We start from the raw sequence: 26,253 nt of genomic DNA, 5'->3' as shown, positions 1-26,253 counted from the left end.
TCATCCGTCTTCTATGTCGTTCACACTGGGAGCCGGAGGCTGGAGCTGTTCCTATTCGGCCATCTTGGGCACGCCCTTAATTCCTTCTTCTTAACCCAGTTTTATATTTTATTTACCAAGCCTTCCTTTCCAATTTGTAAGACATCAGAAGCTTCTCACAATGATACAATATTCTGATAAAATGATTGCTCAAACATGGAAAAATTTAACATGCATTTTATAATCCCCCACAACTTTACTGTACTGAGTCAATGTGTATAGAGATATTTACTGATCATTCAAATATTGAGGGTGCACAAATGGGAAGAAGGATAAATTGCATTCCAGTGAGATTTAAAAAAAAAAAAAAAAACTCAATGACAGGGTGATCTTATCAGTTTAATTTCTGATAAAGAGAGTCAGCTCCCTGGCAAAGGGATATTTGTGTATGAAAGATAACTGTATGTAGTGTGCTACCACAATCTAAAGTGATGGCTTATGGTCTCTAAAAATTATAATTTTTCAAGCTTCTGCATATGCTTGACATTTCAGACCCTAGTGCCTTTTATTTTTAGAAAATATCTCCAGAAAGAAATGAGCAAAATTTAGCAAAGAGTCAATTTAATGATCTCTCAGAGGGCAATTGAGTATTTGAGTATTTGGTGTTGCTACAACCGCAGCTGGAAGTCAGCTCATACCATCTGCTGCAATTAATTTACAATTAAAATCCTGTAGCTGACCTTAATTCATAAGTTTCTAGATTCTTATATACTAATATAAAGGGGGAAAAGGCTGCACAGATTGAAGCAGTTATATGGGTAAGGTTGAGAGGAAGTGTGGCTTGAGCTTTGCTCTGTAAAAGGAAGAGTCACCAGATCTAAGTATGCCTTTCTGCTGGGAGTCTTTGGACATTTTATGGTGCATACCTCTCTCTTTTTACATAAGTTAGATATTTTCTCCCCACTGCCAGCTTTGTACAATGTAACATCCATCACTTTCCTACTACATCACATTATTCCTGGGTATTTGACTGACACTGACAAAGGCATTCTTTATTGGCCTAAAAAAATAAATAAACATGATAGTAAAATTGCAGCAAGAAAAAAAACAAATAATTACAAAAACACAGTTTATTCTTTACTGTTTAGATCCTCAAATTAGTCTTCTTGAAAAAGGGTTTCTATATGCCTTTGTGCTGCTATCACAAACTATCACAGACTGGGTAATTTTTATTATAAAGAACAAAATTTTATTTCCCACCATTCTAGAGGCTGAGAAGTCCAACATCAACATGCCAGCATCTAGTGAAATCTTCCTTGATGTATTCTCACATAGTGGCAGGCAGAAGGGGAAGAGATTACCAACTCCCTGAGCCAAGCCCTTTTATAATGGCACCTAATCACATTCAGAAGAGGGGCACCCTCATGGTCTATCACGTCTTAAGGGACAAACCTCTTAATATTATCATGTTGGCAACACCTGGATTTTGGAGGAAACATGTTCAAACTATAGCATTATGTCTTTAAAAGAATTTTTTAAAACATGAAAAGTATTTTTAATTTGTTTTTAAATAAATTTTTTTTTCCCAGGGGAACAAGTTATCCCTAATCAGTATCTGTTGAACTATTTTGGGAATAGCATTGACTAATGCTTTGCATTTATTCTAATGGCTGTTTTTTTTTTTTAAATTTCCCTCCCCGATGTTATGCTATTTTAGGAAGAAAATATAGCTTTCTGACAAACAAAAAAAGCCCACCAATATTTATGCCATTAAAATAATTCAAATGCTGAAATATTTCCAAAGCTTATTTGTTCATAACATGTAAGGAACTCTAATATGTGAAAATGGGGATTTGATCTTTTTTTAAAAAAAAATAGGCTATGAAAACATGGAGTCATTTATTTGAAGGTCTTCTCAGGAGCACATTATATAGAGGAACAATATGGATAATAAAAAATTAGAAAGAAGATATAGCAGAACACATAAGAAATATAACATTGCCTAAGCTAAAGCAAAATTATACAAGAGGAAAGTATTATTTTTGTCCTTCAAGGAGTTACCCTAAAAAAACTAGGTTCAATAAAACAATAGTTTTCCTGTTTTATTCTTAACTTTTCATCCCCCAAAATCTCAATCCATTTTCATATTCTTAGACTCAGTTAGATTAAAATTGTGGTTACTCAACAAACCACAACTTTTCAGCTATGACTTACCAATGCCCTGCCAAATAAATAAATAAATAAATACTTATTGGTAAATATCAATAGGTATTGTCTTACCTGCTGGTAAAATCAAATCCCATATTACAAAGTCCTTTGGTAAGGATTCTTGATTGCAATCCTTGATTGCAGATATGCAAGTGGACAGTAATATCTAATGTCAATGGTACCTACTCTATAATGCAAATAAATTCGATTAAAATTCTATCCCATATATAGTTGGAAAACTGAAATTCTGATATCTAAATATCTCCCAGAATTTGCTTACAATCTTAAATTTTTCCTGGTTTCATCATCCAATGCCTCACAAATTAATTCCATATAGTATTTTGTGTTTGCATTTTTTTACCATCACTATCAAAAATTTAAAAAAAATATTCATTGCATAAGGTTTGTATGCATGTGTATATGCATGGAACAGATTTTACAGAAGACCTATGGAGATAAAAGATTTTGAATCCTTGTGTGATTCTGCTTCAGAAACAACATGCCTGAGTAATTGTGTGAGTAGTTGCTGTTTCCTGAATGGTTCTACAATCTAAAACATGTTTTAAATTGATGAATTATGAAATGTGATTTCCTCTGTGGAGTTGTGATGAAGAATTGAAGATGTCGTAAACCAGAAGATAAAGCAATATTTTCCCTCTGACTGTTCTCTTTAACATGATCATCTTGTATTTGCTTCTTTCATTTATAAGGATTCTATTATGTCTTTAGAATCAGGCTGTGGCTCTTTACAACGAATTTTTAAATTTCATGAGAAGAATGTTCAGTCCAAAGTCATAAGGAAATAATTATGGGCAATCAAATCAGTCAAAAACTGTCGGCTGGGGGTTTGGGTTATAGACTATGAGAAAATATTGATTTTACAAGCATCAAAGACCATATATCTATTCCAACCGAGTTGCAGCTCTTGTATGACAGTGAATCTGTAGATTTAGGAGGAAGCACAGCTTAGTGCCTGTAGCCTGGAATTAAATTATGTAGGTCTTAATTAGCTATGAAATTGGAATATTGCAGTTGCAAAATGAAGTAAATAGTAGTTCATATATCATCATGTGAAGATTAAAGGAAATAATGCATGGAAGTATTAAGAACAGATACATGATAAGTGCCAGTAAACTATAGCAATTTTTACTTTTAAATATTTTAATATGATTCAGGGAATGAAGACAAACCTACAAAATTAACATATATTTGGTTTATTCTACTGAGTATAATTATATTTACAAACGAAGAATTATAAAATGTGGTTTCCAAACTTACTTCCAAAACTTACAAGGTGCATGGCCTTAGGTATGTAATTTATACCCCCACACCCACACCAACATCAGTTTATTTACCTGTATGTTACAAGATATTATGTCTACCAATCTGAAGTCTAAAATTATATAAATTCATTTTGTACTCAGAATTCTTCTAAATACAGTCCCTGAGGTTATTTATAGTCTGTATTTGACACATTTAAATATAAATTTATATGTTCATACATTTTTTTTCTGTGAAAAACAGCATATTTAATCACACAGTGCTGGAGTTATATATATAAAATATGTATCACGTTACCTTCCTAAAACACAAAAATGCCTGAATATGAACAAAATGACCTCAAGATTTTGGGATAAGGTAGTGTAGACCTCTGATATGATATAGATAAGATAATGATTTAGTTTGCCCAAGAAAGTCCCAGTTTACACCTGTTGCCTTAGTGTATTAGCATATTAGCATCCTATTTATACTTAAAAGTATCTAGTTTGAATAATAAAGTATATGGTCACCCTTCAAGAAAGAAATACAGTTCATCGTTCATACTTTCAAAAACATTACCAAATAAATGAAGAGAAAAAAAACAAAATGTTATGCGACTCATTTGGAATAATGGTTCTCAATGAAGAAGGTACTCTCCCCGGAGGTATTTTTGGAAATTTGTGGGTGTGTTGTGAATTATCACAATAAGAAGACACACTGGCTCTTAGTAAGCAGGAGTCAGTGTGATATTAGACACAGTGCAATTTATAGAGCTGTCCCACACTAATAAGATTTGTCCCTGTTCCTTAGAACTTTCAAGTGCTCAGCAGGATAAAATCCACTACAAATATAAAACGGCTACACTTTGGTAAAAAGGTAAAATTTCAAAGCTATTTTTACATGAAAACCAACTATGAACATAAAAAGCAAATCGGGAACGATTATAGCCGAGGAAAGGTTAAATAGATATTCTCTTCCAATTACTAAATTAAATACGCATGCTGCACATATTGCATACCCAGGATATGTCTGTAGCAAGATATCTGTAAGTGTAATTAAACTGGCCAGTGAAATTTTCATACTGATTTAAGAATTTTCACTTGCACTAGTATTATATTAGTTATGATTGGTGACTTGAAAGAGTTAACCTATATGTAGTAGCATTGACATGAAAAGTCTCCCAGAAAATAGATCCCCAATCCTGGCAATTCTGGAAAGTTTGTAAAACATGTCACGCTTCTTCATTGTCTCCACTTGGAAAACCTGTCATTTGTTTCAGCAAGTTATCCTTTCTATAATGAAGGTAATGTTTCTTTGTTTCTTATATTCAAATAAGTCTATTCTATAGTAATTTTCCTAACATTAGTTTTTATTCTAGTATCCTCCTGTACTTATTCTCTTTGTCTTTACTTCTTATGTGGAATGATTCTCATGTTCATAATTCCCTTAATTAATTGCTTGCACATTAATTATTTTGATGCAATTGACTATTTCATCTATTTCATTCATGATATAAAAGGAAATAATTCATAATAAAATTACATTTTTAATTTAAATGATTGAACATGTTAATCTTATATATATGTATATTACATACCGTTTTTATTTAAATGACTGAGCATGTTGAACAAAGCAAAGTCTGGATGAAGCCTTTGAGTTAACGAAAGTTTTCAGGTGCAGTGGCTCACGCCTGTAATCCCAGCACTTTAGGAGGCTGAAGCAGGTGGATCACCTGAGGTCAGGAGTTTGAGACCAGCCTGGCCAACATGGTGAAACCCTGTGTCTACTAAAAATACAAAAATTTGCTGGGCATGGTTGCACACGCCTGTAATCCCAGCTACTCAGGATGCTGAGGCAGGAGAGTCTCTTAAACCCAGGAAGCAAAAGTTGCAGTGAGCCGAGATTGCTCCATAGCACTCCAGCCTTGGTCACAAGAGCAAAACTCCTTCTAAAAACAAACAAACAAACAGGAAAGTGAGATCAACACTGTTATTTACTGAGGCTTGCGCTACCTCTCTCCCCATGTCAAAGCCAGAAGCTTTTGTTGTATAAGACCCATTCAGTCTCTCAGCTGGAAAAGAAAGCTGAGTTAAAACCTCAAATTAGATTTGAGATCTGCCAGGTGGACTCAACCCTCCCATCAACGAACTCCCTCTTTAACCCTATTTCTTCTTTTTCATCAGTACATCTCGGTGCGTCTCTAAACAAAGTAGCAATTAGGCATATTCCCCTTCACAACCACTCACACAGAGATATTCCCATTTTTGCAGAATAGCTTTAAAGAACAAAAACTTCGAATATCAAAGAAATATTTCTGTAATTGTGAAGTAGATTGTTATAGTGAGAATATTTTGTCAGTGTGTTTTCTTGTCTATTTTGTGTGGTGGCGTGCAATACTCATTCTCTAATTCAAATCACAGGAGAAAACAACATGTTTACATGAACACAGTTTCTTCATCATTTAATTTCAGGGTTTGTTTTAGCATAATAAAATCTGCTATTACCAAACATAATTATCTACCATACCCACCAGAGTTGGCATTATAAAATTTGGCCAGTTTCCATAAATTGAATTCATTCTCAATGTTTGAAAACACTACAGATAATGACCAAAAGAATATATAAGTATATAAAGCCATTTTCCACACAAAAGCATTTCTGGGTTATAGAAGAATCACTGGAAAAATTTTTTAACATCCCAGTAGGATCCCTTTGACTGAGGCTACACTCACATTAGTTTTTAACTATTTTATTAAAAAAAAAAAAAGAATCATGAAATTTAAATAGAAGTTTCATGACTATTGATATGTGTTACATGTTCTAAAATTTGGCATGTGTATTCATGTCTGGCCATGAGAATAGTGAAAAACCCACCAAAACAGAAATCAAGATGATCTCTTACTTTCGGAGGTTTGTACCATGATCGTTGTAAAAGTCAGGGTGCGTCCATGACAGTCTAGGACCAATTCGTGCTTCCACAGGTGTGTGTTACGGCAACAATTTAGTTTTCTTCTCCATATATTTTGGTTTACAATGAATGTGAAATTTTACCTGACCAAACTATGGTAACTTCGGAGCCACTAAAAAAACTTACTGAAAATTAAGATAATTTTTTTCCTGAATGAAAAAATTCAGGAAAATCAACAAACTGTTAAACCAATAACTTTTTTCCTCACTTTCTGCCCCATACCAGGAGCTGTTAGTTTATAGCTAAAAAGCTTTCTGGTGATTGCTTTTATGTAAGTCAAATACTAAATTGTGACTAGGGTCTTGAAAGCTTCTGCATAGCCACTTATGCAACTGATAATCAAGTTTGTAATCCAAAGCTTCAAATCCAAGAAAATGCCAATGGAATCGTTTAAGACCTAACAGCCTGGATTACCACCTGTAGCACCACCATCTGTGACAATTTCACCCAGAGTGATGAACTAGATCTGGGTGAAATTAACGGTTAAAACGTGTAGGCTTTGACCCTAATATTGACCAAGAGGAGAGAGACTGAAAGATTATATTTCCATGAGCTGTCTTAAATATTCCTGTTCTCCTAAGGTTTTCTCAGGTTCCATTCACCTCTCATGAAAGATTTCACTTGGCCATGAGTAAAGCTACGTTTTGAGAAGTAAACACCCATGCATTTCTCAAGGAAATCTGCAGGGTCTGTGTCTGCTGGTTGACAGCCAATAACATGTTTTGATAAAAACTTGACTGCCAAAGTGCTAGAAACTTTGTTGTGGTTTGGTATTTCTGTTTTTCTTTAGAGTGGCCCCAACCCCCACTCCCTGTTAAAACTTTCTGTGCTTAATTAATTCAAAGTAGTATCTTTGGAGGCTGTCTTACTTGCTAAGTAAATAAAGAAGAAAATAAGAAAAACCTTTAATCCTTCAGTTTCCTTGTTTATTTCACCACCTTCAAGTTCCATGGGGGAAATAGGGGTAATGCAATGGTCTGAATATTTGTGTCCCTACAAAATGTATATATGAAATCCTACCCTCAAGGTGATGGTATTAAAATGTGGGGCATTTAGGGAGGTGAGGTTGGGTCATGAGGACAAAGTTCTCATGAATGGAATTTGTGCCCTTATAAAATAGACTCAGGGAAGCTTGTTTGTCCCTTCCACCACATGAGAACACTGCTATAAGGCACCACCTATGAACCAGGAAACAGGCCCAGATATCAAATCTACTGGCACCTTGATCTTGGACTCTCCAGTTTTTGAATTTTGATTAATAAATTTCTGTTGTTTATAAGCTACCCAAGTTATATTTTTATAGCATCCTGAACTGACTAAGGCAAGTAGAGTTCTAGTATGGATAAAATTTTACAAATGAATGCTGCAATCCTAAAGTTATTGCACTATAAGCACAATTTATAAATTACAAAGCAATTCACCAATGAATTTAGAACCGAGATGGATTAGAAAAATTCTATTAATACTTCATGAAGTATTATTTGAACTCAGAGTACCAAGAATGTCTATTAAATTATTTTACTATTATTTTGTTACTTAGTGGTAGCAGATGATTTAAAGAAAGAACAGTGGTAGTAGAGGTTTTAGTTTTTCAGTTTGTATTTTGAAACACAAACTTCAGACACAGTATTTTTCAATGATAAAAAGAAAAAAATTAAAGTAGCATCTTTGTACTACCTACCTAGAGCCAGACCGTGTGTTTTTGTATTTTTCATTCCGTATTCTACAGATGAGAAAAGTGAGGCTCAAATTTCTGTTTAAGTTTAAAGACATGTGCTTCCAAAGCCCTTGACTTTTTCACTACAGCTTGATTAGACAAATAACCAAATAACTTTACCACAGTAGTAATTTCAGCCATTCAATGACAGACACTCAGGACTATTAGAAGCAGGAGGATGGGGGAGTGAATGGATTGAAAAACTGTCTATTGGGTACTATGCTTACTCTTTTGGTGACAGGATCATTCATACACCAAACCTCAGTGACATGCAATTTACCCATGTAACAAACCTGCACACATATCCGCTGATTCTAAAATAAAAGTTGAAAAAAATATAATTGCAGCCATGAATTACTGAGTAAATAGGGCAATCATTTTTAGGAAAGGAAAACATATCCATTACTATTGAACTGTTAGTTTGCCACAGGGATTATACTGGGCAGCTTCGCATATAATAACTCAATATTGCTGTTATACAAATAAGAAAACTAAGATGTGGAGAACTAAATATATGCCTGATATCACACAGCAGGGATTCAAACCTAGTTCTTTATAACTCCAAAAGCAATTCCGCACTTCCTACATCGTGCGAAAGCTCCAACAGCTTGAGTTAAAACAAGTATAATTTGTTTTAACTATGGTTAGCCACTGTTATTGGAGCTAACCCATTGGCAACTTGGAAAAAGTATACATCATTTTATATAAAAATCACAAAATATCTAACATGTAACTAATGATATGGATAAAGGACAGGAAAATGCATAGATTCAGTAATTCCTAGTGTTCATCTCTCCCTCACTAATAAGCTTGCTGAGAGAGTGTGGAGTCTAAGAATATAGAGAAAAGTGCTGAAGAAATTGGTCTACAGACTTTATTTCTGCAAATAAATAATTTAAAAAACTATTACTTCTATAGAAAATCCATTCTTCTTTCTGGTTTATCTTTCTTATTTAATATTGAAATCAGATCAATTTTTAGTATGAAGGTCATATGTGCCTTACGTTGCCCTGTCTTCATTAGTTCTACTGTGTAAATGACATATGAATGAGAGTGCCTTTAAACCTCAGATGTGTACTTGAAGTGGTGATCTTGTTTTTTTTTAATCACAAGCTCTAAAAATTGTGTAAACACTTTCCTATAGTTTCCAATTGTACTAAAGTGGAGAGCCTCGATTGTGTTAAAATTACCTTCCAGTTCACTTGATTTCAGTTTGTGTATTGACCGTCATGGCTAGTGGTTGGAGATGCTTAGATAAAAAAGCATTGCCTTTCCAGCTGTCTTTCGAGAGGCTGGTGAGTAAAGGATGGTTGCCATATGACGTGATAAGAAATGAGATAGGAAGGTGTAGAGGAAAGGAGGAAAGCACAGAAAACTGGAACCTACTAATACTTTCCAGGACGAAACTTGAACAGATGACCCAGAATCCAGAGTGATGAGTTTTCTCATGGTCAGCACCTTAGATAGCCATTACCTCTAGTAAAGTTAGATGCACAGATTGATTGAGTTTACTTACATAAATTTATCTGTCATTTCTATGATTTTTCCTTTTTTGGATAGTAAAGAAGAGAAGGAAGACTGTTTTCATTGGTTTGTATGATGATGACTCATGAATAGCTGACATCACATTATGAATGAACAGTACTGGCATATTTGCATGACAACCTGTGTGTTTATGTGCAGTGCATATTGGTTTAAAATTAGTCTACATTTGTGGCTTTGTAGTGTTGCTGTTGTGGTCTTTTTGCTCCTTAGCTCAGCTAGGTCCAAGTTATTGTCACCCAACCAGGAAGAATTAGGCAGGTGCACATGGTAGAGTGAGTGGTGTAGAATTTATTAAGGAAAAGGGAAGCTCTCAACAAAGAGGGGAAGCAGGGTTGGGGGGTGTTTCCCCTACCCAAAGGTGGGAAAGTCCACCATGTGGCTGGGTCCAAGGCCCTTTATAGATTCAGAATGTGAATTGAGTGCTGATTGGTTTGTGAGTATGCACAAAAGGTTAAAGCAAAGACACCACACAAAGCCGGGCATGACGGTGTAGAAAAACCATTTTTTCTACACTGTCATGTAGGTATTTGTAAAATAGGTGAAGGGTGGGGACAAATCAGAGAAAAGCACACCAAACAGGAAGACAAGTTCTCAATCTGATCCGAGGATTTAACTTCTGGCTTGGCTTTCAGGTTTTAAACTGTCTTTGGGTTGGAGGTTGGGTTTCACCGGGGACCTGCTCCTATCTGCCTAGGCATTTGGCTGCCTCCTGCCACTCTCATTTTTCCCCTCTGAAGAGATACATCTAACTGCCATTAGAGTAGGGACAAAAACATATCTTAACTGTTTCCTACAGACGGGAGGCACTGTTTTGGGAAAACAGCAGTCGATCTCTCTCAGAGGCCTATCTAAGAGTCCCCAGTAAAAAAGAGCCATTGTTTGAGGCTCTGGTTGCATGACTGTTTGGAGTTTGATGGTCTAAAGGTGAGAAAAGACAAGCCAGGTTATTAGAAGACATTTATCAAAAGGAAACAAGGGGGCAAGCCAAGCATAGGGCTTGACTTTGGTTAGCTCCCTTGGTCTTATTTCCCCAAACAAAGAAACCTCTGGGTTGTGAGCACCTTACCTGGAAGGATTGTCAGAATAATTGGCCAGAACAAGAATATTGATCCAGATTTTTACATTAGCCATCCCTTTTGTTTCTTCTGAACTGCAGCCGGAGATCACTCGTTGGTTCACAGAAATAAGCAAGGTTAGTTTAAAATGTAGGCAAAAACTTAAAAACAAGCAATGAAACTAGAATTTAATTACAAGTATATAAGTTTTGAAACATAATTTTTCTCCCTCCAGCGCTCATTTTTATTAAAAAAAAAAAAAACCCTCAAATACCTATGAGTTGGGTAAATTATTCTCATCTTGCAGTCCCAAGATAGCATGGGGCTGCTGGGCCTATTAGAAAGTGACATTCCTTACTCACCACAGGTGAGGAACCCTGTACAGGGACTGTGTTGATAAGATATGAAGCCAGTTTTCCCAAAGGGTTTTTATTGGCTCTGCAAGTCAAGCTTGATTCCTTAAAGGGAAGCACACTCTTATAGTCAAAGTCTTCGTAAAACAACCAGTTTCTTCAATTGTGTCCTGTTGCAAAAGAAAATAGATTCTTATTGCACTGATGCAAATAACTACATTGCCATAAATTAAGAATATTCGCAAATATTTTCCAAATTCTGGAGAAATCAGGCAGAGAGAAACAAATATACTCCAAATTTTATTCACAGAATTAAACCTTACTCAATTGTTAAAAGCTATAGATAGCTCAAAAATGTTTCCTTGGCTCTGAGAAACAAAACAAAGATTAGCAGTGTTTTAAGCAAAAAGTTAAAAAAGATTACTTCAATATTTTGTTAGTTTAGTCCACTCAGTTAACTCTTATTCTGCTTGATATTCATAAGCATTTCAGCTCTCCAAGAGTACTGTACATTTTTCCTTTGTTCTAGTGTCACAATCTCCAAAGATATCAGAAACTTGTGTTTAAGAGCACCTGTCAAAGTTCTATAGCTCATTATAAACCAACTTTTGAAAAGAATCAAAGCAAGGCAACAATTGTCTATGAATGACAAAATAATCAGGGTAATTATAGTCAAAAACATGATTGACAAAGAAGACTTTTACCCTTTTGCTGGTATGTCAAGCTTCTGGGTTCCCTTCCCCCAAGCTCAGTTTTAAGCCAATCAGTTTAAGGTGTGGAGAAAGTAACTTTTCCCAATTTGGAGGATGCATCAAAGGAGAGGGTCGTGTGGTATGGAGACACAATTACCCATCTGCAAAGAGATGACAGAGGAGGAGAAGGATAAAGAAGGCTTTTGTTTGTATTTTTAAAAGGAGTCTCAGTGATTCAAGAGGCATTCGAGACAGAAGTACACACTGAAGATGATTGTTTACCCATCTAGAAAGAGGGGAACAAGGCATCCCTAGTCCTTTTCTCTTTTCAGTGAATATCCAGGGTACATGAGGGACAGAAAGAAGAGGCATCCCACTTTCTTTCTTCCATCCTTATATCTCTGAGTCCCAACGACCTTGAGAGGATGCTACCATGGGTGCCAGTGTGGCTTTCACCCATGTTAACAGGAGGCCTAGAGGGCGGGAATTATCTGCATTTACCACATGCTGCCTTTCCTTCATGCTGTCAGTAACCTTTGAGTTCCTCAGACCTCATTTATGCCATGGATGCTAGCATGACCTCTATCCATGAAATGGAGGATGCTAATTGGCAAGAATCAGTTATGTTCACCTGCACCATGCCCCTTGACTTCTGTTGTCTGCCTCTGGATCTCTCAATCCAGTTTTTCTTACTAGGGCTTCAACTCAAAGCTTGGAATTGAGTTTGGGACAAGAAGGTGCCTCAGGGGGGTTCATGGGCTCATTAAGTTCCAGGTTGCCCTTGCCAGACTGCAGCCAGCAGCTGGCAGAGTCACTCCTCCACTGCTTCCTTATCATAAGTCAAATGCTAAGGTAAAGCTGTGGAGCTGGGTCCTCCTCAAACAAGGGAGAGAAAAGGGCATCCCATGAATTGGGGTCCTGGCCTAGTAAAATGCCTTTCAAAAAGAAAAAACCTCTCACATAGAAAAGCTCCCTGTATTTGCAGGGCTCTGTTAACTCCTGACATCGTGGAGAAAAGAAAAAAAAAAACAGCTTAAGTGCAGGGTGGAGAAGGTTCCTGGGTGGGGGGGGGGACCTCTTGCCCTATGCAAATGGGTTCCCTCAACAGGGGAAAGTCTCTTAATCACTGTACCCTCCTTGCCTCTAAGAACAGACGGAAAGCACTTTGTTCTGAACTGCATATCTGATGGCTGGGCCAAATGCTCATTCTACTTAGTAATATCTTTACAATTTGCAGCAACATATAAAAGAAGAAATTGATGCCATGAAAGCCTTGAAGAAAAGAAGAAAAATGTCATAGAAAAGACTGGATTGGAACAAGGCTGACATTCCCAACCCCCCAGTGCTGTGTGGGTCAGGGGGTGTCAGGGTTCTCTCCAGCATCCTGCCTTCTGTAGCTGCATCATTCATTCTTAATTGGCTCAACAGAGGTTCGGTGTTTTATCTGCCTTCAGAAAAATATCTGAGGACAAGAAGGCTTGGAAACAAAAGTGAAAGAGGATTTGGGTCCACATTTACTCACCCTCGAGGTATTCCCATACAGGCCACCAAAATGTTATGGTCTTTCTGTTCTTTAGCTTAGCTAGGTCCAAGTTCTTGTCTCACAACCAGGAAGAATTAAGTGCACAGACATTGAAGAGTGTGGGGGGCAGAAATTTATCAACTGAGAGAAAAGCTGTCAGCAAAGAGGGGACACAGTGGGGTGGTTCCCCTATTCAAAGGTGGGAAAGTCCCTGATGTGCCTGGATCCGGGGCCTTTTATGGACTCAGAATATGGAGTGTATGCTGATTGGTTTGTGAGTATGCAGAAAAGGTTAAAGCAAATAAACCACTCAACGGTGGGCATGTCAGTGTAGAAAAACCAAATAGGAAAAGGTAGATATAGGTAAAATAGGTGAAGGGAGGGGACCAATCAGAGGAAAGTGCACCAAAAGGAAAGACAAGTTCTCAGTCGGTCTGAGGATTTAACCTGTAGCTTGGCTTTCAGTCTTTAAACTGTCTTTGGCTTGGAGGTGGGCTTTCACTGGGGACCTGCCCCTATCTGCCTAGGCATTTGGCTGTCTCCCGCTGCTCTTGCTGCTTTTTCATGACTTCTGTGAAGAATCAAACATTTTAGTTCATCTACTTCCAATTATTAAATAACCATGTTATTTTGCTCCTCTATTACCAAGTGGAAATGGTTTTTCACAAAACAAACCAGTATCCTAAATTTCTTTTTTTTTTTTTAGAAAATGATGTTTATTTTCCATCAACCATTTTTCCATGTTGCTTAAGAGCCCGTGCAAGAACAGCTTAAGACCATTCAGTGGTTACTCCTACCCATTCAGTGGCCTGAGCAGTGGGAGCTGCAGACCAGTCTTCCATGGCAGGCTGAGTACTCCAGTCTTCAGTAGGGAACTGCTGAATAGGCACAGAGGGCACCTGTACACCTTCAGACCAGTCTGCAACCTCAGGCTGAGTAGCAGTGAACTCAGGAGCTGGAGCAGTCCATTCACCCTGAAATTCCTCCTTGGTCACTGCCTTTTCAGCAGCAGCCTGCTCTTCTTTTTCAGTCTCTTCAGGATCTCTGTAGAAGTAGAGATCAGGCATGACCTCCCACGGGTGTTCACGGGAAATGGTGCCACACATGCGCAGAACTTCCCGAGCCAGCATCCACCACATCAAACCCACTGAGTGAGCTCCCTTGTTGTTGCATGGGATGGCAATGTCCACATAGCACAGAGGAGAATCTGTGTTACAGAGCAATGGTAGGTAGTTAACATAAGATGCCTCCGTGAGAGGCTGGTGGTCAGCCCTGGGGTCAGTAACCACAAGAAGCCCTGGCTCCCGGAAGGCTGCCTGGATCTGGTTAGTGAAGGTTCCAGGAGTGAAGGGGCCAGCAATTGGAGTGGCTCCAGTGGCAGCAGCAGCAAACTTCAGCACGGCCCTCTGGCCAGTATTCCTGGAAGATATAACACTGACATCAACAGGGTTTTCAATGGCAACAATGGCACGAGCCGCCAGCAGAAGCTTCTCCCAGGTCCTCTTCAGATTTATGATGTAGATGCCATCACTTTTCCTTTTATAGATGTACTGTTCCATCTGGAAGTCAAGATTGGTGCCACCTAAGTGAGTTCCTGCTGCAAGGAACTTAAGGACATCCTCCTCCTTCATTTGCAGGACATCAAGGGCTCCGGACATTGTGAAAGTTTCCCTTTAAGTTACGACGGGAATCCAGAACAACGCCGTATGGACCCCTGTGTAGGTAGCACAGAAAGCCCTAAATTTCTTACTGGAGCAATTATCTGGAAGGGCAGAGTTAGGTAAAATTAAGTGACTAGAATAAATTAGGACAAACTGACCCCAAATTAGAATTTTAATTCTGATTTGCCCATTTCCAGAGATAAGCATCCTATGTGCTAAAGACGGATAAAGAAAGCATAGGTTTTGATAAAGTCAAGAATGGGGCCTAGTTAAATACATAAAATGTTGCTCAACTTCATACACAATAATGTTAAATAATCCTAAAATGCCGTTTCTGGCCTATCATATTGACAACATTTGAAACAGTGTAAACTCATGCATTTCTTTAAACAAAATATTTTCTATTACCCTTGACTGAAGGAAATCTAGAAACAAGACTGCTTGTTAAAATAGCTGACTCCATAATAACTGGGTCAGAAATATACATATTGATCCAGGAACATCTTATTATAGCTGAAACCAAGAAACATAGTGAAGTTTGCTTTGGATAACATCAAACCTTGAGAGCCAACTTGAACATGCTCCCATTGGACAATTCAAAAATAGAAAAGAATAATAACTACAACAGAGTAAACACGTCACATTTATTTAAATTCATGATTTACAAATGATACTGAATAAAGTACTATTTGGTCACTTTTTGAAGAAGCTAAGGAATTAACTCATTACCTTCGCCTTCACTATTTTTCAGAGTAATAAATGTTCATCTTTCCTTTCCAATACACATAGTACTCAGGATATCTAAATAGTTAATGAAGCAAAGGTTTTTGTTTATTAATAAATTAGAAAAGATATAATTAGGAAAAAATTATTGTTTTGAAACATTAAAGAAAATAAAAGACCTAAGAAACAACCTTCAATGTCAGCAAAACAACCCTCAATGATGGCTAAAGAATAATAGGTAAAAAGTGATGAAGGTATTTATAATAAATGGGTCAGGCTGACTAAATAATGTCAGAACCAAATAATAAATTGCTCCATTTAAAAAAAAATAGAGTTATACCAGATATAACATAATAATACTGGATGGACGTATACAACACTGTCCATAAAATATTCATGGCCAAATAAATACCAACACATGACACTTGAATTTAATCAACTTTTTAGATGAGCACTTTCTAATATAATTTTTTGTAATGATAGAAATGTTCTATATCAATGATGTCAATACAGTAGCCCATTAACCACATTTATTATTGCACACTTGAAATATAGCTAGTTAGTGAGAAATTGAATTTTTATTTTGGTTTAATTCATTTGTGTTTAAAAGTCACATACGTTTAGTAGCTACTGCACAGGAGAGTGCAACTGGATCTAAATACATTCAAAGGACAGAATGGTAAGGTAAATGACACTATGGAAAATCAGTTAGCAAAATCCAGGCTATGAGAACTACTATAGGATAAATAGTCAACTTTCTTCAACAAATTACCTAAAAAGGGGAAAAGGGCACAGGATGAGATTAGATACTAACAAATGTCTAGGAGATGTGGTAAGAAGAATAATAGTCCCCAAAGATATCTACATACTAATCCTCAGAACTTGTGAATATGTTACATTGGCAAGACAGCCTTTGTAGATGTTAAACTACAGATCTTGAAATGAGAAGGGTATCCTGGATTATGCAGGTTAATTTAATGTAATTAAAAGTATCATTGTTAGTGAAAGATGGAGGTAGGAGAGTCAGAGAAGATGTGATGAAGGAAGCAGAGGTGGAAGTGATGTGGTTGTTGAGATTGAAAGCAGCAGGGTACTATAAGCCAAAAAATACAGGCAGTTTCCAGAAGCTGGAAAAGCCAAATAAAAGAAATCTCCCCTCGAACTCCCAGAAGGGATGCAGCTCTGCCAATAGCTCAATTGTAGCCCAGTGAGACTCATTTCAGATTTCCAGCATTCAGAACTTAAGATAATACATTTGCGTTGTTTTGAGGCAGGAGACATATGAATCAAATGCAATGTGTAGATTTCATGTGGATACTGATTTCAACAAAATGTGCTAAGGAATTTACAAAACAGCAACTCCATCCTAAAGTAAATGACAGGAAAGTAATTGACAATTCGCCTTAGTGTGCACAATTTTTTGAAACCAACCAATCAGCATCAGCCCCTTGCAAATTGGAACAGGCTCACTCCGATAGCATGCCTATGATTGTCAACCAACACATGAGTCTCACCCAAGTAACATATTCCATAAATTATGTCAATCTACTTACCATTCTTAAAGTCTGCCAAACCATGCTTCCCATAACTCCACTGTTATCTGATATAATACCAGCAGTCTACTTTGCTAGGTAAAACAATCAGACAAGCATAATTATTCTTAACTGTAACAAGTAACAAATTCCACTATTTCTTTTTATTTCAGACATGGATGAGTGTTTTCATCATTTTTTACAGCAGTGGAGTTTGCACTATTGCTTTGAAAATCCTTGCTTGACAGCATTCCAAGCACACATTAGGAACAGATAGTCCACCCACCAGGCACATTTACTGGACTTCTTGTGCCAGAACTCCATCTGTATTTCAAAACTGCTGATAAGTTAGATGGTTTCAACAAAATTATGATCTTTGCCTAATTTATTTGAGTTCTCATTACTGGATTTATTTTGTTTTCCTAGGATTTGTAATCAATTAGATATTTGTGTAAGACATTGCTTTAAGGTAACAGCAATGCAGGACAGGCAAGCCCCCAAACTGGGGCTTAGCCCAGGAGGGTTCTTGGCTTTGCCCAGGAAAGAATTCAAGGGCAATGCAATGTTGTTAAACAGCAACTTTCATTGAAGCTGTAGTACATGGCAGCAGCAGAGGTATTGCTCCTTGAGAAAAAAGCTACCTTATAGGCAGTGTGCCCAGAGTAGCAGTTCACAGGCAGTTCTGAACTCATATTTATACCCACTTATATCCACAATTATATGCACATTAAGGGTAAGTTTATGCAGAAATTTCTAGAAAGCGGGTGGTTAACTTCTGGGTTGTCAGGTCATTGCCATGGAAGGGGATGGAAACTTCCAGATGTTGTCATGGCAATGGTAAACTGACATGGTATACTGGTGGGCATGTCTTTTGGGGAGATGCTTTCACTTTGGACCTCTTTTAGCTGGTACTCAATTTGGTCTGGGGTTCAAACCCTGCCTCTGGAGTCTAGCCTGCCTCCTACCTCAATAGGAACTAGCCCTTTCTATAAAGTAATTAGACTTCTTTAGTAAGGTACCACTGATAAGTAATTTTATCTGAATAGTAATATATTAGCCTTTTTGTTTTGGAAATATAACATTTGTGAAATATATTTAAAATTAACCTGATTATTATTCTGCTATTTGCTTTTCTTTTGCTGTTGTTGTTTTATATGGACAAAGTCTTATTTCATGTTGTTTTTATTTCTCCTGGATTGCTTATTTCCATTGAATGTACAATGTTGTGATCCAGAGGGAATGGATAAAGGCACAAAAACTCTTGGTCTCCAATCAAATCCACATAGGCCCTGAGGTTTAAGAATAGGAGGTCCATTAGATTGCTAACATTTTGTGGAAAATCTATTGGTCAAACTTTGCTTTGATCGCATAAAAAACTTCATGAGAGCACTCCCCTGTTTTGCTAGTTTATGAAAGAATGTCACTGTGCTTAGTCTGCATTCCAAGATCCACAATTGTTGAGTTATTGATTTTATAGCCCCTTCCTAACCTTTGCTTGGTGGGGGAAGCCAGGACACTATTCATTAGCCCATCTGTTGACAACCATAGTAAAATGATTTTCTTACTCAGAAGGAGTTAGGTATCTCAGTCTCTACCTCCTCCAAGAAGAACTCTTGCTATGTAAACAAATTTGCACTAAAATTTAATTATTGAACTTTCCTTAGTACATAACAAGACAAAATTGTCATAGAGTAACAATGATGATCATGGAAAACATTTTTTTTACTTATAAAAATCAATAAATCAATACATTTAAGCAGGCCTTTATAAAAATGAGGCAATACAACATCTAACAGTCAATATCAGCTTCTTTAATTGGTGTGTTGAAGACTCAGACGAAATTTTAACTCCAAGACAGTTTCTTTCAAGTATTTTTTAATCTGGTAAAACCAGTCCTCATTTTTTTCCCTGTCTCTTACCTGTGCTCTAAATGAGCTTCCTTCTCTTTAGCATTTTAAGAAAAATAAATAACATTCTAAAATTGATAGGCCAAAGACCTATAGGAATTCAGATCTACAGAAATAGAGTTTAAAAACCTTGCTGGAAACAAATTATGAGTTATAATTAAGAATTTTTCTAAACTCCAAGAAGTTAGAAAGAAATGTGATACAGATCAATATTGAATGGATTTTGTTAGATGCTTGCATATTGTCCTGAACTACAGATCTGTGCCAACTGCTTTAAGTAATTGTAGCCCTTTAGAGGGGAGAAATACTCAAAAGCAGCAGAGTAGGAAAAATAAGACTTGCATAACATAACTATGGAAAAGACAAAAAAGAGATTTTAAAAGCCTTTATTTCAATGTTGTATTAGCTATAATTAAAAATTAAAACAAAATAAGGATTAAAATAGAGTTCAGGAACTTTCAAACAAACAGTATTCTGGGTACATACAAAAGTGGAATTAAGGGAACCCATGTTCTCTCTTTCTCTCTTTTTTTTTTTTTTTTGTAAATGTGATTAACCTTGAATTATTAAATTTAATAGGAAAAAATAAATTTATGTGTGAAACTACCAATTTATAAAATGTTTACTGTGTTTCCAGGTATTTTCTGAGTGCATTAAGTATTAAACGAACTAGAAATCAATGTGATAATACCTCCCTAGATAACACTGACCACTGAACTGAAAACAAAACCAAAAAGTATCCTAATAATTGGTAACCTGGTCAGGCATGGCGGCCTATGCTGTAACCCCAGCACTTTGGGAGGCCAAGGCAGGAGGATTGCTTGAGGCCAGGAGTTCGATTCCAGCCTGGGCAAAATAGTGAAATCTTGTCGCTAAAAATTATAAAAAATAGCCAGGCATGGTGGCACAAGCCTGTGGTCCCAACTACTTGAGGGACTGAAGTAAAGGATGGCTACAGCCCAGGAGACAGAGGTTGCAGTGAGCTGAGATTGTGCCACTGAACTTCAGTCTGGGCAACACAGCAAGACTGTCTCAGGAAAAATAAATAAATAAATAAATAAATAAATAAATAAATAAATAAATAGGATTGGCAGTGAAAATTGTCTTCTTTGGGTTCTCTCTTTGTCTAACTCTAGGTGTCAACTATGTAAATTAGGCTCATTCCACCTCCCTGCACATGGATTTTTTTCATTACATAGGATATGGATCATGGACACCCTCAAAACTGTGTCATGTCCGGCAGCAATCAGGTATCAACTTGATCGAGCCCATGAAGGAGTTCAAATTGACCCCGTGTCAGTAATGTGCCTACTGTTAGCCTAATCATTGTAAACTAGAACAGAAAATATGATGGTAATATCTGTATTATATGACAAGAGATTGAGAATTAAAGTTAAAGATTAGAGCAGAGTAATTTGACAATAAAAGGAAAGATATTGGGAAAACCAACCAATATGTCTTCATGTAAACTCTTGGAGCCCTGTCCTTCCATTCATAACACAAGGATAATAATATCTGTTTATCTGTGTCAAAATTAGAGGAAATATGTGTGAAACACATGGAACATAATTTTACCTCAATAAGTGAGAGCTATATAAACTTTATTATTATTGTTTTTTGTTACTATAATTATATGAGATTTCAAAACTCTATGTTTTGTAGTTTGTGTTACTATTTTCCACACTAGAAACATAAACATGTGTTTATAGCAATACACACAGTTTTTAAACATAAACTCAAAGCAACCTCATATGAGTATTTAGAAAGTAAAATTAAATATTATATGGTGGAGATTTTAAAACAAAAAATTGCTTTCAAAATTTTTAATGGTATGTAAAGTGTGCTGAGGAGACATGGTCAGTAGCATAATAAATACTGCAACGCTGTCTTCCACAATGGTTGAACTAATTTATCTTCCCACCAACAGTGTAAAAGCGTTCTTATTTCTCCACATCTTCTATAGCATCTGTTGTTTCCTGACTTTTAATGATCGCCATCCTAACTGGCGTGAGATGGTATCCCATTGTAGTTTTGATTTGCATTTCTGTAATGACCAGTGATGATGAGCATGTCTGTTCATATCCTTTGCCCACTTTTTGATGGTGTTGTTTCATTTTTTTTTCTTTTACATTTGTTTCAGTTCTTTGTAGATTCTGGATATTAGCCCTTTGTCAGATATAGATTATAAAAATTTTCTCCCATTCTGTAGGTAGCCTGTTCACTCTGATGATAGTTTCTTTTGCTGTGCAGAAGTTCTTTAGTTTAATTAGATCCCATTTGTCAATTTTGGCTTTTGTTACCATTGCTTTTGGTGTTTTAGTCATGAAGTCTTTGCCCATGCCTATGTCCTGAATGGTATTGCCCAGGTTTTCTTCTAGGGTTTTTAAGGTTTTTAAGTCTTATGTTTAAGTCTTTAATCCATCTTGAGTTAATTTCTGTGTAAGGTGTCAGGAAGGGGTCCAGTTTCAGTTTTCTGCATATGGCTAGCCAGTTTTCCCAACACCATTTGTTAAATAGGGAATCCTTTCCCCATTTCTTGTTTTTGTCAGGTTTGTCAAAGATCAGATGGCTGTAGGTGTGTGGCATTATTTCTGATGCCTCTGTTCTGTTCCATTGGTCTATATATCTGTTTTGGTACCAGTACCATGCTGTTTTAGTCACTGTAGCCTTGTAGTACAGCAAGTCAGGTAGCATGATGCCTCCAGCTTTGTGCTTTTTGCTTAGAATTTTCATGGCTATACAGGCACTTTTTTTGGTTCATATGAAATTTAAAGTAGTTTTTTCTAATTCTGTGAAGAAAGTCAATGGTAACTTGATGGGGATAGCATGGAATCTATAAATTACTTTGGGCAATGTTGGCATTTTCAGTATATTGATTCTTTCTATCCATGAGCGTGGAATGTTTTTCCATTTGTGTGTGTCCTCTTTTATTTCATTGTGCAGTGGTTTGTAGTTCTCCTTGAAGAGGTCCTTCATATTCCTTGTAAGTTGTATTCCTAGGTATTTTATTCTCTTTGTAGCAATTGTGAATGGGAGTTCACTCATGATTTGGCTCTCTGTTTGTCTATTATTGGTGTATAGGAATGCTTGTGATTTTTGCACATTGATTTTGTATCCTGAGACTTCGGTGACTCCTCAACAATCTAGAACCAGAAATACCATTTGACCCGGCAATCTCATTACTGGGCATATACCCGAAGGATTGTAATTCATTCTACTATAAAGACACATGCACACATATGTTTATTGCAGCACTGTTCACAATAGCAAAGACTTGGAACCAACCCAAATGCCCATCAATGATAGACTGGATAAAGAAAATGTGGCACATATACATCATGGAATACTATGCAGCCATAAAAAATGATGAGTTCATATCTTTCACAGGGACATAGATGAAGCAGGAAACCATCATTCTCAGCAAACTAACACAGGAACAGAAAACCAAACATTGCATGTTCTCACTCATAAGTGTGAGTTGAACAATGAGAACACATGGACATAGGGAGGGGAACATCACATATTGGGGCATTTCTGGGGGTGGAAGCCTAGGGGAGGGATGGCATTAGGAGAAATACCTAATGTAGATGATAGGTGCAGCAAACCATCATGGCACATGTGTACCTATGTAACTAACCTGCATGTTCTGCACATGTGTCCCAGAACTTAAAGTATAATAATAATAAATAAATAAATCCCTTAAAAAAAAGAATACTGGAATGAAGTCAGAAAAGTTCACATTCTTTCTTTACATTTATTTGGTTTGATCTTGGGGAATTTATTTAACTTTCCACTCTTGAAGTTTTTATGAATTACAGTTCCTTCTTACTTTGTGGGGTGGTTGAAAATATAAAAAGAGAAAATACATAAGAACTTAAAGCTTGGAGGTACACAAAATGTCATCTAGTCCAATATGTGAAAAAGATATTAAAAAGAATATTTGTTGCTGAGCACGGTGGCTCACACCTGTAATCCCAGTGCTTTGGGAGGCCGAAGCGGGCAGGTCACTTGAGGTTATGAGTTTGAAACCAGCCTGACCAACATGGTGAAAAACAACAACTAGCTGGGCATGGTGGTGTGCCTGTAATCCCCGCTACTCAGGAGGCTGAGGCAGGAGAACAGCTTGAACCCTTGAACCCAGGAGAACATAGTTTTTATAGACTAAAAAATAATGTACAAGGTGGTTTCTCTCTTTCTGTCGTTAACTCACTTGTTACAAGATGAGAGACTATTGATTTATGACATAGAGAGTAAAGTAGGCTTCTGGAGTGATTCTTTGTACTCCCTCTCTATTCACCTCAATGTCTTTGTTATTGTTTTCTCTTCCTCCCATTCAGCCTCCAATTACAAAATGGCTGTTTATGACCACTTTGAAAAATGATTATTTTTCTCATCTCTGGAGCCCCCGTAAGCAAACTCACTAGTTTTAAGACCTAAGTCACAATTTTTTATCAATTTATCTTTAACTATAATCATAAATTGACTCCTTAACTTCAGGTTCACAGGTTACTTGCCAAATATTTGAAGTACATCTTTAATGATGATGATGGTGATGATAATGATGATGACGACAATGACAAATATTTAATGGGTGGCAACTGTGTACAAAATATGCAAGTTATAAGCACTCCGTATGTATTATCTAATTCAACCCTGACATCTAGTGAGTAGTACATACTATTTTTTCCATTTCACAAGTGAAGAAATGTGAGATTAGAAAAGTAAGATAATTTCCCAAAGTCATAAGGCTAGTAAGTTGTGGATCCACACTGTGAACAGATGTATTCAGCCTCTGGAACCTGAGCTTTTGGTCACTGTGCTACACTCATATGTCCCATATGTTCATTGTTATTGCTATGTCTCCTTTGAGCAATTCCCTACATTTTATAGATTGTTGGACAGTATTTACTAATTGTAATGTATGTGTGTGTGTCTATGTACAGGAGATATGTTGGTCTGTAATGTTTTCTTTTATTTTTCTGAATTAGGTTTCAGAATTAAGATAATACTAACCTTCTACAAAAAAGGGAAGAGTGTTCCATTCTCCTTCAATTTCTGAAAGAGTTTTTATAAGAATGAGGTCTTTTTTTCTTAATGATCTGGTAGAATACACCAGTGAAACAATCTAGTCCAGGATAATTCTTTGGGGGGAGGTGTTTCACTTAAAAAGCAGTTTTCTTGATTGAGACCAAGTTTTTCCGGTTTTCTCTTTCTTCTCATATTAATTTTGGCAAGCTGTGTTTGTCCATTTTATCTATTTTTTTTCAAATTCAGCATATAAGTGTTTCTTATATGGGCTTATTACTTATTTATTGTTTGAAGATCTTTGGTGATGTGACTTTTTTTCTTTCTTTATACTTCATTCTTAAAAATGTTTGCAGTTTTTTCCCCTCCTCTCTTTCCTGTATAGCCACAATCTTACCAATTTGACTGATTTTTCCAAATATTGTTTTTTGACTACTGATTTTTCCTGTTGTTTGCCATTTTCTATTTCTTGATTTATATCATATTTATGTATTTTTGTTATTCTGTTTGCTTTAGGTTTATTTTGCTGTTTTATTTTCTTACATTGTAGCCACAGATTACTGTCAGGTTACTATCTGTTCTAATATAGGCATTTAGTGATATAAATTTTCTTCTAAGCACTGCTTTAGCTACTCCTATGATTATTGATCTGCCATATTTTCATTATCATTTAGTTTAAAATATTTTCTGGTTTATCTTCAGATTTCTTCTTTGACTCAATGATTACTTAGATTATTTGTTAGCATTTCTATTTCCTTAATCGTCCTAGAGCCAGATATGCGTAGTGCATATCTTGGAAAGAGCTTGGACCTCATAGAGGACCCATGGTAAGTAGATAAATTAGGCCCTGGGAAAGCCTTTGAGTTCTAGTCTGTGTTTACTACTGCATGAAAAATAGCCAGTCTAAGCCTTAATTATGGCTTCAGCAAGAATATTTCTAATGAGCACTGTGTAAGAAAGATTCTCTTTTAATCTTATCTCCAATTTTCCAGTTCTATTTATATGCACCCAACAGTGCAAGAAGACACTCTCAAAGAGAAAGTCAAGGCCATAAAATAGCATATAAAATATCACAAGTAGCATGTGTTTTGGAGGCAGCTTCAATCTTAGCATTTCCTAAAGCAGAATTTTCTGTACTTGGCCCAAAGAGTCAGTAATACATTCAGTTAATTACAAAGTAAGATGCATTAGACAACTAATATGAAAGAGAAGGAAAATCACTATCTGTATCTATATATGCATATTTATATAAGTAAATATGTATATAGATTTTACATATTTTAATGAAATAATGTGTATCAAGACTGACTATTCCACTATACCACTTATTTCTGATCTAGTCACAGATATATTGCAGAGCTGAAGGTCCATTTCATCTTTTTCTTCATATTAGAGTCTTTCTAAAGGATAAGTGTTATGGACTGAATGTATTCTCCCAAAAATCAGATGCTGAAACTTAGTCCCCGGCATGATGGTATATGGATATAAGGCTCTGGGAGGTAAAGTCATTAAGGTAGCACCCTCATAAATGAGATTAGTGCCCTTATAAGTCGACATCAGAGAGTTAATTTGCTGTCTTCCTACCATGTGAAGATACAATGAGAAGTTGGCAGTCTGGAACCTGGAGGAGAGTCCTCATCAGAACCTAACCGGGCTGGCACCCTGATCTCAGAGTTCCAGCCTCCAGAAATGTGAGAAATAAATTTCTGTTGTTTATAAGCCACACAGTCTAAGGCATTTTGTTATAGCATCCCAATCTAAGACAAGAAGAAATTGGACATTTATAGGAACCTTTTACAATACTTTGTTAGTAAAACTCCCTCAGTTGAAAATGAAAAAATTCCCGTGTAGCTTAAAATAAGAAGGTAATTGGTTGGCTTTTGTAAGGGTAAAATCCAAAGGACTGAGCTACCTTCAGAACTGGCTGAAACCTGAAGCCCAAACAAAATCAACAAGTATCTGGCTCTCTCCTTTCATCAGCTCTGCTGAACATATGGTGGCGTCGTTCTTAGGCAGGCTACCTCCTTAGGGTGGCAGAGGAGGCCCCAGCAGGCCTAGGCTCTTAAATAATTCACTTTTCATTTCCAGTGAAATTGAATTTCTTCT

The 26,253-nt window shown here is 36.5% G+C and overlaps 1 protein-coding gene across 1 annotated transcript; it reads right to left on the bottom strand.

Annotated features, from left to right (window-relative positions):
* Positions 1–14,017: 14,017 nt before the first annotated feature.
* LOC103217743 (small ribosomal subunit protein uS2-like) lies at positions 14,018–15,019 on the bottom strand. The gene has a single exon (XM_007966073.3). It carries the CDS (start codon positions 14,955–14,957, stop codon positions 14,070–14,072), a length of 888 nt encoding a protein of 295 aa, XP_007964264.1. The 5' UTR covers positions 14,958–15,019; the 3' UTR covers positions 14,018–14,069.
* Positions 15,020–26,253: the final 11,234 nt, after the last annotated feature.

Source organism: Chlorocebus sabaeus, chromosome 10, assembly GCF_047675955.1.
Source record: "Chlorocebus sabaeus isolate Y175 chromosome 10, mChlSab1.0.hap1, whole genome shotgun sequence".
NCBI lineage: Eukaryota > Metazoa > Chordata > Mammalia > Primates > Cercopithecidae > Chlorocebus > Chlorocebus sabaeus.
This window is presented reverse-complemented; position numbering and strand designations above follow the sequence as displayed.

Coding starts and splice junctions, on each gene's coding strand:
- LOC103217743 (XM_007966073.3), bottom strand. CDS start 14,957: ATGTCCGGAGCCCTTGATGTCCTGCAAATGAAGGAGGAGGATGTCCTT.